Raw genomic sequence first — 12,755 nt, forward strand, 5'->3', positions numbered from 1 at the left:
GTGACTCCTCAGGGTTCAGGGGAGGAGAGGTAGGCTGTAGCGACTGTAGCTCCACATGAAACTGTGGAGGACTGTGTCTCTGAAGATTCCTAGTCTAGGGCTATTTTGGACTACAACTCCCATCCCTTACCAGCTGACATGGCCTGCTATAGAGTTTAGAATGAGAACTTGCCTTTTGCCAAGGCAAACTATTGGTCCACCTAGCTTAGGTCCAGGAAGTCTGTGCTCCTCCAGATATTGTTGGACACCCAGCATTGCCAATTAATAGAGATGATGGGAGATGTAGCCCAACAACACCTGGAGGGTCACAGTTTCCTCACCCCTGATCTCACTGGCAGCGGTTATCTAGGATTTCGGACAAGCATCATTCCCAGCCTCACCTGGAGATGCTGGGGATTGAATTTGGCACTTTCTGGTGCTCTGCCCCTGAGCTATCACTCTTCTCTCCAAGACAGCTTCAGCAATGCTCTCTTCAAACACCCTGAAGAAGCACCAACTAGAAAGGAGCTGGGAAAGGTGGGAATATGCCTTCCCTGTTACACCCTTTCTCTGCCCCCCCCCACCAACACCAGGGGCAAGGTCCTACCATTATTTTTTCTACACCCCAAATCCAAAGTCCAGCAGTCTCATGCCCCACTTCCAGAGTCATATTCATAATTATCTTATTATTCCAAGACTCCCTGGCATTCTTTCCATCCATCTTGGTAAAAGCAGAACTGAAAAATTACAGGATTATTACTATTAATCACCTTCTAAACCATCATCTCAAGGCAATTTACATATAAAATAAAAAAGTTTTAAAAAAACCCATAAAGGGCAAATGCATTTAAAACAAGACTAAACCTCAAACTTGCAGACACTTGTTATAAAGACTCATTTATCTAGCTAGATATTTAGATACTGGATGCTGGCTTGTACAAGTGTGAAGTTTCTCTGTCTCCAGCTTTTCTCCTCCGATGCTTTGGTCTGAGAATTGCTAAAGCATCCACTGTATTTTTGCAAGAGAGGAGGACAGGGGGGAAAAACAACCCCAGAATTGCCTCTGGCTTCACCTCCCATTAGCTTCCCTGCCCACCAGCTCCAGCAGTAAGCAGCCATCACTTCAGAAGGCAGGTGAGCTGGCATTACTGCTAAGGCCCCTGGGGGGGGGGCACTCCCTGGCCAGCATGGGAGAAGGAGAGGAAGCGGAGGAATGGCAGCAAAGCAGGGAGCAAAGAGCTGCATCCTGCCGCATCCACCCTCCACTTCTGTCACGCTCCAACTCAAGCATGACAGAAGTGCCAGAACACAAGCGAAGCACAAAACGGCCTTTAGATTTACGACAAAAGCCCAGTTTTGTCCACTTCTGCCTCCTCCCTCAGACTATTTTGCTGCCATTGCATTCCCCAGTGCAGGAGGAGGGGGAAGAAGAGGGAAGCGGGCAGGGAAACCTTAGGCCCACATCCATACTGGGGTCCGGGGGGGGGGGGAGGACCAGAGGAGGAGGAACAAATGGTGCTGCCTGCCTGTGCATATTTATTAAAACATTAATACAATAAGTAGCAGCAAATACAGGTAGTAATAAAGCAGCGGGGCATAGTAGATAGCCAGCATGGGAGACCAGGGTTCAAATCCCCACTCAGCCACGAAGCTCACTGGGTGACCTTGGGCTGGTCGCTGCCTCTCAGCTTCATCTATCTCACAGGGTTGTTGTGAGGGTAAAGTGGTGGGAGGAAGAACCATGAAAGCCACCTTGAACTCCTTGGAAGTAAAGGTGGGGTAAAATGTCATAATGAAATACAGGGCTGGTACATCCCATTTCGTAGGGATGCGGGTGGTGCTGTGGGTTAAACCACAGAGCCTAGGACTTGCTGAGCAGAAGGTTGGCGGTTCGAATCCCCGCGATGGGGTGAGCTCCCGTTGTTCAGTCCGTGCTCCTGCCAACCTAGCAGTTCGAAAGCACGTCAAAGTGCAAGTAGATAAATAGGTACCGCTCCGGCAGGAAGGTAAACGGCGTTTCCGTGCGCTGCTCTGGTTCGCCAGAAGCGGCTTAGTCAGGCTGGCCACATGACCCGGAAGCTGTACGCCGGCTCCCTCGGCCAATAAAGCAAGATGAGCGCCGCAACCCCAGAGTCGGTCATGACTGGACCTAATGGTCAGGGGTCCCTTTACCTTTACCTTTACATCCCATTTCACTACTTGAGATGAAATGGGAAGCGCTGCTTTCCCCTGCCCCTGCCCCCTCCACCTACCTTCTGCTGCCCTGAACCCAGCTGCATCTGAAGCAGCACTGCCACCGGCACTGATTTTGGGCAAGGGCACACTGATTTTGGGTGAGATTTCACTCCAAATCACATGCGCTCCTCAAGCCCCCCCCCCCCGATTTCAGGCAAGATCTTGCCCCAAATGGACATGATCTTGCCCAAAATTGGCACCGATGGCAGTAGCGCTTCTCCATCACTGGTGGAGGCAGTGGGGCAGGTGGGGCACCCATGGGTGTGTTACCTGTGGGGTTTCTGTCTCCTGAAGCAGTGGCTTTATCCCGCATAATGGCTGGGCCAGGCCAGATAAAATATATAATAAAATAGTAACCTCCCCCTCCCCCCCAAAAAAAATTCCAAAGCCTTGCAGAGCCTAATCAGTTCCACTGAGAGAATAAGAGTGTTTCATCTGTCATTTGGAGGGGTGGAGGACAGAGGGGCTATGGGGGCCAAGGCAGTGGGGCCAGGCAAGTGAGGCTGAACAAAAATGTTATAGTTCTAATTGCATGGCAAGGGAAGAACGGATCATGGAAGGCAATTACGTCCAGGTTGGCCTTCTTCAGTTCAGATGATATTATGAGTTGGTGAAGAGCAATGGCTGCAAGGCAACCCCAGAAGTAAATTTGTGAGAGCCGATAAGGGCAGCACTGGGCCCTTAATGGGAAACAAAAGCAGAGCGGCACATAGGCCTGTCTGTGATGCTGCAGCACAAGCACAGTACGGCACCGTGCTGCACTACCGAGCCAGCTGCATTTTAGCACTCTTTCTCTTTGTCACATGCTACTACGACCAAGAAATGCAATGCAGGATGAAGCTATGCAGCTGAAGGGGTGCAATTATGTAGATAGGAGCAGGCTTGATAGCTCTCGCTGCCTTCTGTATGATATAATTAATAGACAGAAATGTGTGCATGCTGTTGACCACCACCACCCAACACATATAGTCTGAAAGGAACCCATAAAGGGGTGGTGTGTGCATGTGTGTGTGCGCGCACACTGCAGCTGTTTGCAGTGGCATCTCTGCTCTGAGCTCAATGTGGAGAGTGAGGTAGGTTTGTGGTACAACATACGAACCGAGGGAGGTACCTTATACTGAGTTTGATCATTGGTCCATGTAGCTCAATACTGTCTACACCAGGGGTCAGCAACCTTTTTCAGCCGTGGGCCGGTCCACCGTCCCTCAGACCATGTGGTGGGCCAGACTATATTTTGGGCAAAAAAATGAACAAATTCCTATGCCCCACAAATAACACAGAGATGCATTTTAAATAAAAGGACACATTCTACTAATGTAAAAACACGCTGATTCCCAGACCGTCCGCGGGGTGGATTGAGAAGGTGATTGGGCCGCCCCTGGCCCCTGGGCCTTAGGTTGCCTACCCCTGGTCTACACTGACTGGCTGAAGCTCTCTCCCTGGGTCTCAAACGGAAAATGCTTAACCCTAACTAGATATGTCAGGGATTAGAACTGGGACCTTCTGCACTTGTGAAGCAGGGGCTCTGCTACTGGAGCTGTGGCTCCTCCCCACAAGTGAGGCCTTTATGAACAGCTGAAAATAACAGCCTCTTCCTTCCTTCCCACCCCTCTCCCTCTGTGCTCTTTCTGTAGGGCTCTCTCTGGTGGTGGGCTTGGTACTGTACATCTCCAGCATCAACGACGAAGTGATGAACCGCCCCAGTGGCTCAGAGCAGTACTTCCAATACCGCTACGGATGGTCCTTTGCCTTTGCTGCTTCTTCCTTCTTGCTCAAAGAGGTACAGTTCCCAGCATTTATTTATCGATTACATTTTCATCCAAGGAGCTCAAGGTGATGGACATGGTTCTCCCCATCCCCATGAGTCCTCACAACAACCCTGTGGTGTAGGTTAGGCTGAGAATTTGTGTGTGGCTGGACCAAGGTCATCCAGTGAGATTCATGGCTAAGCAGGGATTCAAACTCTGGTCTCCCAAGTCGAAGTCCGGCACTCTGTTACACAACACTACCTCCCACATTGCACTTGCACATGTGCACACGCGCGCGCACACACACACACACACACACACATTCTCCTGACTCCCAATCTTGAATCGCAGGTTTAAATTTTGGCCAAGGGGTAAAGCAAGTTTTCCTTTGCTGGCCTTACAGGGCTTCTAAGGCCAGAAGGCAGAAAGGGTGTCCACTGTACTACTGCCAGTCCATGTCCTCATTAGGAGTCTAACAAGTGAGAGCACCACATCTCTTTCCTTCTAAAGAGATTGCTCCTGTTTAGGGTTCCTGCCTGTCAAACCACCTAAGCAGGACAGCCCAGACTTCCACTCCCTCAAGTTTAAAGTTATTTTTATACTGGATCAGATTGTTACTATTAATGTTTGCTGTTTTATTATTATTATTCTATGTGTTGGAAGCCACCCAGAGTGGCTGGGGCAACCTAGCCAGATAGGCAGGGTATTATTATTATTATTATTATTATTATTATTATTATTATTATTATATTATTATTATTATTATTATTATTATTATTATTATTATTATTATTATTATTTTCTGTTTCTTCCACTACTCCTCAACTGCCACCAATATACTTTTATTTTATTTTAACTTCTGCAAACCCTGGAGTTTCCCCAAGCATGATGACCCTCCTCCCATTTTGGCTGGAGGCTGGTTTCAGGGGACAATTTCAGTTTTAACTTTTGCTGCAACTTGATTAGGGATTATTAACAGGGAATCAGAGTACTGCATTACTCCTATAAAATATTCCCTCACAGCTAGGGATGGGCAAACGTATCAGTTTCTCTTTCTCAATTTCTCGATGGTTTCAGTTTTCCAGATCAATATGCAATTACTTTTTAAATTTTTATTTTTAAAAGTCCTCACAAAAACTGTCAGCATTTTAGCACACATTTCTCAAATATACACACTTGAGCAAGTAGTTCTCCTTAATATAATGCATCTTTGTGTGTTTATTTCAGAATTATATGCACATTTATGCACACTTTCCCTCAAACATACACATTTTTGTATATAGCTGAAGTTTGCACCACAAAATTCAGAGAGGTGTTAATTTTTGAAGGTTACCTGTCCACATGTTGTTTGGGGAAGTGCAGGTTAGGTAGGTTCCCATCAAAATATGAACTGATCCAAAATTCTCCCCTCTATTCAGCACAGTCTCTCAACCTGCAGTAAGGATACAGCAGTGAGCTATACTACAACAGCTACGCTGTTGATTACTAGTCTCTCAAGCCAACCTGAAACACACGACTAAAAACTAAGGATAACATTACAGCTGTGTTGCAAGCTACTGCCCCATATTTGGTCAAACCCCAGGCTGCAGTAAGGTTCTACCTCTGGACAACATCTCTCAACAGCACTGTAGGACTGTTGCAAACTACTTAGAGGTTAAAATGTCCCCTGGCGTCCAGCTGTCTGTGTGAATGTTACTTCAGGGCTGCATTATAGCCAAAGCCTTTCCTAAACAGATACAGTGGTACCTCAGGTTACATACACTTCAGATTACATATGCTTCAGGTTACACACTCCGCTAACCCAGAAATAGTGCTTCAGGTTAAGAACTTTGCTTCAGGGTAAGAACAGAAATCGTGCTCCGGCGGCAGCAGGAGGCCCCATTAGCTAAAGTGGTGCTTCAGGTTAAGAACAGTTTCAGGTTAAGAACAGACCTCTGGAACAAATTAAGTACTTAACCTGAGGTACCACTGTATTATATTAGGTCCCAAAACATGAAGGGCTTTAGAGGGTAAGAAAATCCCTGAATCTGAGATTGGCACATCTCCCTGACAGGATAGACTCTCTTTTAACAGGATAGACTCGCTTTTAGTCATACCCAGAGGAGGCCCACCGGCATGGCTAACTTAAGTTCCACTTAAAATTAATGGACCTATCTTGACACAACCCAAGTCTCCTTGTCTATGACAAGAATTAAGGAAGGGGCTCTGCAAGATATTTTTTAAAAAACCTCAAGTCTACCTTTTCCAGCTGGCAATGTGAACCACATTTGCTTTGGAATTTATATTAGCAAAAAAATATCTTTAAATGTTTCACACTGAATAAGAATTGCATTAAAAAGAACAGGAGCTCTTTCGTCTTTGCTGCTACCTTTTGGAGTTTTGCTGTGTGGGTGGGTGGACACAATGATGTCCAATTCCAGTTGCATTAACATTTTGGATGTTATCCACTTATACCTATGGGCAGCTCTTACTTTCACTTTTCTCTGAGGACATTTAAAAATAAACTCAGTATGAACCAGGAAATTACCTGTCCAGACAAAAATGATGTCCTTTTTATCTCTTTGTGCCTCTTTCTCCATCATCTTTTGGTGCGTTTCTCTCCAGCAAGGAGGGAAACAGAGCAGAGGGTGGTTCTTGCCTTCTTTCACACCTGCCCGAGCAGCAGAGTTTTGAAGCTTCCCTAGTTGTTTCAGCCACATTACCCTCTTCCCTTGCTCCTTTCAGCCAGCCAGACCATTCCACACGCACACACCCAACACACACACACACCCCTTCAGTTTTTCCTGCCAACTGATTCAGTATTCTGAAGCTACTGGGGGGGGGGATTCCCCTTAAGTTCTGTTTGTTTGTTTTCTGTATTTCTACAAATACTGGGCTTTCAAGCATGCTAATACTTCCTATAGTGCATGGATGATTCTGTTTTGTCTTCATAAAGACTGGCACTCACACACCCACCCCAAAAACCATTGCTAAGAGAAGAAATGTTGGTGCATAAGCTAGCCCTGACTCTCACAGTAATTCAGCAGCAGCATAAGACATTGGGCCAAACTGGACATGACTATGGCTGGGGGAGATATTTGATTCACTTTGCATTTAAATGTGACTCCACCTAAATTGCGCTTTCAGAAACAGCAACTGCACCGAAACACAGCCATCCAAAATTCGCGCGATTCGGAATTTTGCGGCGCACTTCTCCAGCCAAATAATTTGTACAGGAATGCATTTACTAGGGTAAAGTGTGCATAAAAATGCATATTTTAGCGCAAATAACATACAAAAAGCATTATATTAGAAAAACTGCTTTGCCAAAACATGTAAATTAGGAGAAAGCCACACTAAAATGTGGATCAGTTTTCATGAAGACTCTTTCTTTCTTTCTTAAATACAAATTGATGAGGAAAAGTGATGAGAAAATAGAATAAAAGAGAAGATAAAACAGTGAATAAAACCAACCAGAATAGATAAATGAAAGCCTCTTATATGAAGGCAGAATATTTCTATGTTCCAGTTGCTGAGGAGTAGCAACAGGGGATAGATATCACCCTCCTCACCTGCTTGTGAGTTTCCTAGTGGCATCTCCTTGGCAGCTGTTGAAAACTTGATCTGATAATATAAGGCAGTTCTTAAAGTTTAATTGGTGGGGTGGGGGACAGGATATTTCAGTGCTGATTTCACAAGCACGCATCCTCCAGGCTTGAAGAAGGCTTTGGCATAGTGCCTCTAGTGGGCCTCCTTCTAGGCTAGTGGGGCCCCCAATTGGTGCCTGAGAATTGCCACTTTAATTTCCCATATTGCTCCCTATCTCTGAGGCACTGTGGAAAATTAAAATGGTGGCCATTTGATGCTGAACACAGGGGTCAGGAGTTGAAGGATCTTCAATACACGCTGAACAGAAACCATGAAGGAAGTTCTTGGTATGTTTGGCATGAGTCAAACATCTATGGGCTAGGATGATCATGCCCACTTGCAAAAAGCTGAGTATCATCACAGTGACCAACAGAATGCTTTACGGCCTTAAGTCTACACAAGCTTCAGTGTTACTTGTGCATGTGCGCATTCCAGAGCGTGACTCCTCATGCCCTGAAGGCATCCTTGAGTGGGATGAAACTAGATGCAGTGAATCACAGGTGAGCTACAATGAGCGACATGAGTTACAGACATAACACATGCACACACATTTGTTTATTACACTGTGGCCCCACTTTCCATCCAAGGAAGTCAAGGGGGCCTGCATGGTTCTCCTCTTCCCATATTATCTTCACAGCCTTGTGGTGGTAGGTTAGGCTGAGAGACTGTGGTTGCCCCAAGTCCACCCAACAGGCTTCAGGGCTCTGCGAGGATTTGCACCCTGGCCTCCCAATACCTAGCCAAGCACTGTAACCGCTACACCACAACATACTGGCACCATAACTTGTGAGACCATATGGTTGCATCTAAGGGGTATGTCTTGTTCTTGATATTTCCCTCTGTAACGGCTCTTTGCAGGGCGCAGGGGTGATGTCTGTCTACCTCTTCACCAAGCGCTACGCTGAGGAGGAAATGTACCGCCCTCACCCAGCCTTCTACCGGCCACGCCTGAGTGACTGCTCCGACTACTCCGGCCAGTTCTTGCACCCCGAAGTGTGGCACCGTGGACGTAGCCCCTCCGACATCTCCAGTGACGTTTCCATCCAGATGACTCAGAACTACCCACCAGCCATCAAGTACCCTGAACATATGCACATATCCACCTCACCTTGCTAGACGCACCAGAGAACGAGCTGGACAAGGAAGCCAGCTTTCGCTTGCAGACTATATCGTTCTACCCCAACCTGCCTAGGAGACTCCCCTACCAGTGTGGGTTGTCTTCCCCTCTCTAAAGACTCTTTACCACCTACTCTGCTAGAAATGTTCTCTCTCTCTCTCTCTCTCTCTCTCTCTCTCTCTCTCTCTCTCTCTCTCGTGGGAACTATTCAACCAACTTTTGAGATTGCCAGTGCCCCCCTCACCTCCCCTTCCGCCCTCTTGGAAACTGTCCTTATTTCCTTGCTTCCCTGGGAAACTACCAATTTGAAAAGCCCACCCCTCAAAACTCAAGTCATGCACACACCTTGTTCATTCTCCACAGAGCAGCGGAAAGAAGAGATATATCTCCCAGTTCAGTTCTGCTGCCTCAGAATACTTCTCCTTTCACTCAGGTGGTTGGAAACCTTAGTGGAAAATAACTCGTGAAGCATGTTCCCCTCAACCTTCTCCCTGAAGAGGTTTCGACAGCAAGCAGGTTCAAAACCATCTGCATTTTTCAGATCTTGTGAGAGGAAGATGCCCAGAAGCCATTTTCTCCCATCAATCCAATTCCTGAAAGGAGAGGGCTCATTGCCAACATCTCCCTCTGTCAAAACAACAACGAAGAAACAAAACTAGCTTGACAAGAAGTAATTGCTTTACCATTGTCATCATTCTCTAGTTTCCTGACTATAAACGACATCTCCTTGACATTTTTACCTCCATCCTTCAAAGGCCCTAATTATTCAGGCTTATCTACCTGACAACAGCCATCCTTCCATCCCAGCTTCTTAGGTGATGACAGGAAATACATTAGACTGCCATCTTGGTTCAACCAAAAATGACCAGGTAAAATGTAGTGCTATATTTTCCATTCCCCTTTTCATCTTGCCGGTTTGTGACATAGCTCTACAAATACTGCTATGTTTATTTGTCTCAAAACAACTAGCCCTGAGAGAAATACTCTATTCAGTTTATTTCTACCAATATCTCAATCTCAGTCAACCAAATTATAGCATGAAACTGTTCCCTTGCCGTTCTTCTGTGCCCTAAATGTCCTCCTCCCTCCCCAACACGCACACACAAACCTGCTCCCTCTGTGCCTCATTCTTGCCTTCTAGGTTCTTACAGGAAATGACTAATCATCATTTTTGTATGCCCACAAATGACCAGCTTGGGCACCAATCCTGTAGGTTTCATTATTCTCTCAGGCACTTCCCCTTGGAACCCAACAGCAAAGTGCTGCACCACCATTTGGGGTTGGCTAAAATAAGGCCTTTTCCTGTCAGGAAATGTGCACGCCCCCACTCCCGTTTCTGTTCTTATTGTTGAAGAAAATAGTCTGACATCTAAATTTTCTTCCAAGATCTCGTACCATTTGCTTTCTTCCTGGCTCCACCTCCTGGCTCTTCCACCACCTTTATTTTTGTCAGCGTTTCAGAGAAGAACCCAATGTATTATCTGAAAAGACCTTTTTTAAAAAAAAATGGTGCCCCTACACATGAGACAACTAAAACACAATTATGGAGGGGTGAGGAAATAACTGTGTCTTCCAGCCAACAATGCCTCAAATATTCCCACCCCATCATTCAGTTGTCCATCAGCAAGGGGCCACGGCCATGTCATCGTGGTGCAAATGGAAACTCTTAAGAACTCCAGATGGCTCTTTTTTAAGCATGTTCCCTTCAGTCATGATGATGCCACCTGGGGTTTATGAGGCTAAAGACTCAAGGGGAAAGGAAGAGAGAAAGAGAGAGAAGGAGGGTGGGAGAGCGAGAGCGAGAGAGAATTTATTATCCAGCTGTCAATCATCTACCACACTAGGGAGTAAAGTTTGAACCCCTGTTTCCTTTCCTTTCCTATATTTCTCACTCTTGGTTTTCCTTTGTTTTGACTTAACCACGTATATTTTCTGCATCAGTTTCTTCTCGTCTTACTTTTATTTTTGTTTCGTTTGCGTAACAGTTTTTCCCCATTTCCTCACTCACTCGTGTGTGAGTTTTTCCCCTTTTCTATACCCTTCATATTTTTTTTCCTTTCACAACATTTCACCTTCTTGGGCTTTCTGAATTATTATTTTTGGATTGCTAAACACACACACTCATTTCCTAAGGACTCCATGTGCATAATTCTCTGGTTTTCCTTCCTTGCCTCTGCTTCTTCCTTTCCCCCGCCATCTCATTTAATTCCTCTTAACATTTTGTGCATTCCCCACCCCCACCCCTTTCATTTTGAAACTGTCTCTTTCCTTTCCAGTTCCTCTCTCTATAATACTCCGCTGCGCCTTTGCAACTCCAGCTCCTGCATATGGATACTCTGTGGTTCAACCAAAGAGGGAACATGGTGCAGGGAAAAAAGAAAGGCTGACATGAATTTTGTGTAGAAGAGGGATGCTGACAGGACACACAAAAAATGGTGGGAGGGGGGGAGGGGAGGGAGCTGCTGAAGAGGGAAACCTGAACGGAAGGAGTATGGGAAAGGGGAGGGAAATAAAAAAAGGGGGGGAAGGAATGTGGTGGAAAAATTGTAAGAGGAAAATGGCAAAGAAAAAAGGGATATTACTGGCTGTAAGATTGAATAGAAAGAGAAGGCTTGAGGGGAAAATATTGCGGTGTTTCTGGCTGCTCAGCTCAAACTATTTTTGCTCTCCCTGTAAAATTTAATCCTGCTTTACCCCCCCCCCCCAGTTTCGCTTCAGCTACAGGAAAAGGCTGTTGCTCAGTGCGGTAAATGAGTCTACTTTTCAGGCAGAAGACCGCAGTATCAGTCTATGGGCGTAGCCAAGGGGAGGCGGGGGGCAGCTGCCCCCCCATCAAGTAAAACAATAGAAGTACTTAACTGACAGATCACATTGGTCCTGCCCCCTCCCCAACAAAAGTTCTGCCCACCCCCTAACAAAGCCCTCCCCCCCCCAAAATGCTGGCTATGCCCTGGTAGGACTGGAAGTCTTCCTGCCTGAAATCCTGTTGCCCGTTGATGCAGGGCATCAGTCTTCAAGCGGTGGGTTGGGCACCCACTACAGAACCACAAGCTGATCTAAAGTGGGTTGAAACTTTGGCACGGCTGCCATACAAATATATGGTAAAAAAGAAGAAGAAACTGGGCCTCCCAAAATCCATGTTTGGTTGAAAGATGGGTCCTAAGTTTGAAAAAGCTGGAGGCTACTAGTATACTGACCTAGATGGACCAAAGATCTAACTTGAGTTAAGGAAGAATTCGTGTTTTCTCCCTCTCTTTCTCTCACCAGCCTCTTTTCCTGTCACACTGTAGTAAATTGAGTGATGGGGGAGGACTTCCGCTCCTGTCCTTTGCAGGGGAAAAGGTGGGGCAGGAAATGACATTCTTGTTAGACTGGGCTAGTCCCACCCCTTTCCCCTGGGGCATTCAAAGGTTTAAGGAACGGCATTCTGTGAGGCACAATGGGAAAAAGTTTCACTGTGCCTGCAGGCAACATTGCAATATGGCTTCCTGTGAAGAGGTGTCATGCCAATGCATGGATTTCCTCATGGCACTGCCTCCCCCCCCCCCCAGTCTTCCCAATCTGAAGCAAGTTTTAGCACCCACTATGTCAGAATTCCCTTGAGCAAAAGATGAATTATCCTTGGGTGCTACAAATGCAATCACAACATGGACCCATCTTACACAGAGGGAAGAGAAGGCAACAAGGACTTTTGAAGGGTAAGGAGCAGATGCTTGTTTGACTGCTCTCGTGCCATAGCTATGAAAAGGGATGAGAAGAAAGTTACTGCTGAATCAGCTTTAGACAAAGAGAAAGAGAGAGAGAGAGAGAGGAGAGAGAGAGAGAGAGAGAGAGAGAGAGAGAGAGAGAGAGAGTTCTGATTCTCTTTTTCCGCATGTCCCCTCCTCCTCCCACTGCAGAGTCAGCACCAGCTGCAGTTAAGTTCACCTTCATGCATTGCTTAGGAAATCAGAATCCAGCACTGGTTTCTGATTTTCCTGCCATCTATCAAGCAGTCTATCTGCAGCATCACCATATTTGCACTCCACCCCATCTATTCTTTCAGGGGT

At 46.2% G+C, this 12,755-nt stretch overlaps 1 protein-coding gene across 1 annotated transcript in view; it reads left to right on the forward strand.

The window, feature by feature from the left end:
• CACNG7 (calcium voltage-gated channel auxiliary subunit gamma 7) overlaps positions 1 to 10,085 on the forward strand; it is a 38,481-nt gene extending 28,396 nt beyond the window's left edge. Inside the window, exons 6-7 of the mRNA XM_053361787.1 lie at positions 3,849 to 3,994; positions 8,448 to 10,085. Of these exons, the coding sequence (XP_053217762.1) occupies positions 3,849 to 3,994; positions 8,448 to 8,705 (404 nt within the window). The 3' untranslated portion in view covers positions 8,706 to 10,085. The remainder of the gene's footprint in view (positions 1 to 3,848; positions 3,995 to 8,447) is intronic.
• The last annotated feature ends 2,670 nt before the right edge of the window (positions 10,086 to 12,755 follow it).

Source organism: Podarcis raffonei, chromosome 13 (assembly GCF_027172205.1).
Source record: "Podarcis raffonei isolate rPodRaf1 chromosome 13, rPodRaf1.pri, whole genome shotgun sequence".
Lineage (NCBI taxonomy): Eukaryota > Metazoa > Chordata > Lepidosauria > Squamata > Lacertidae > Podarcis > Podarcis raffonei.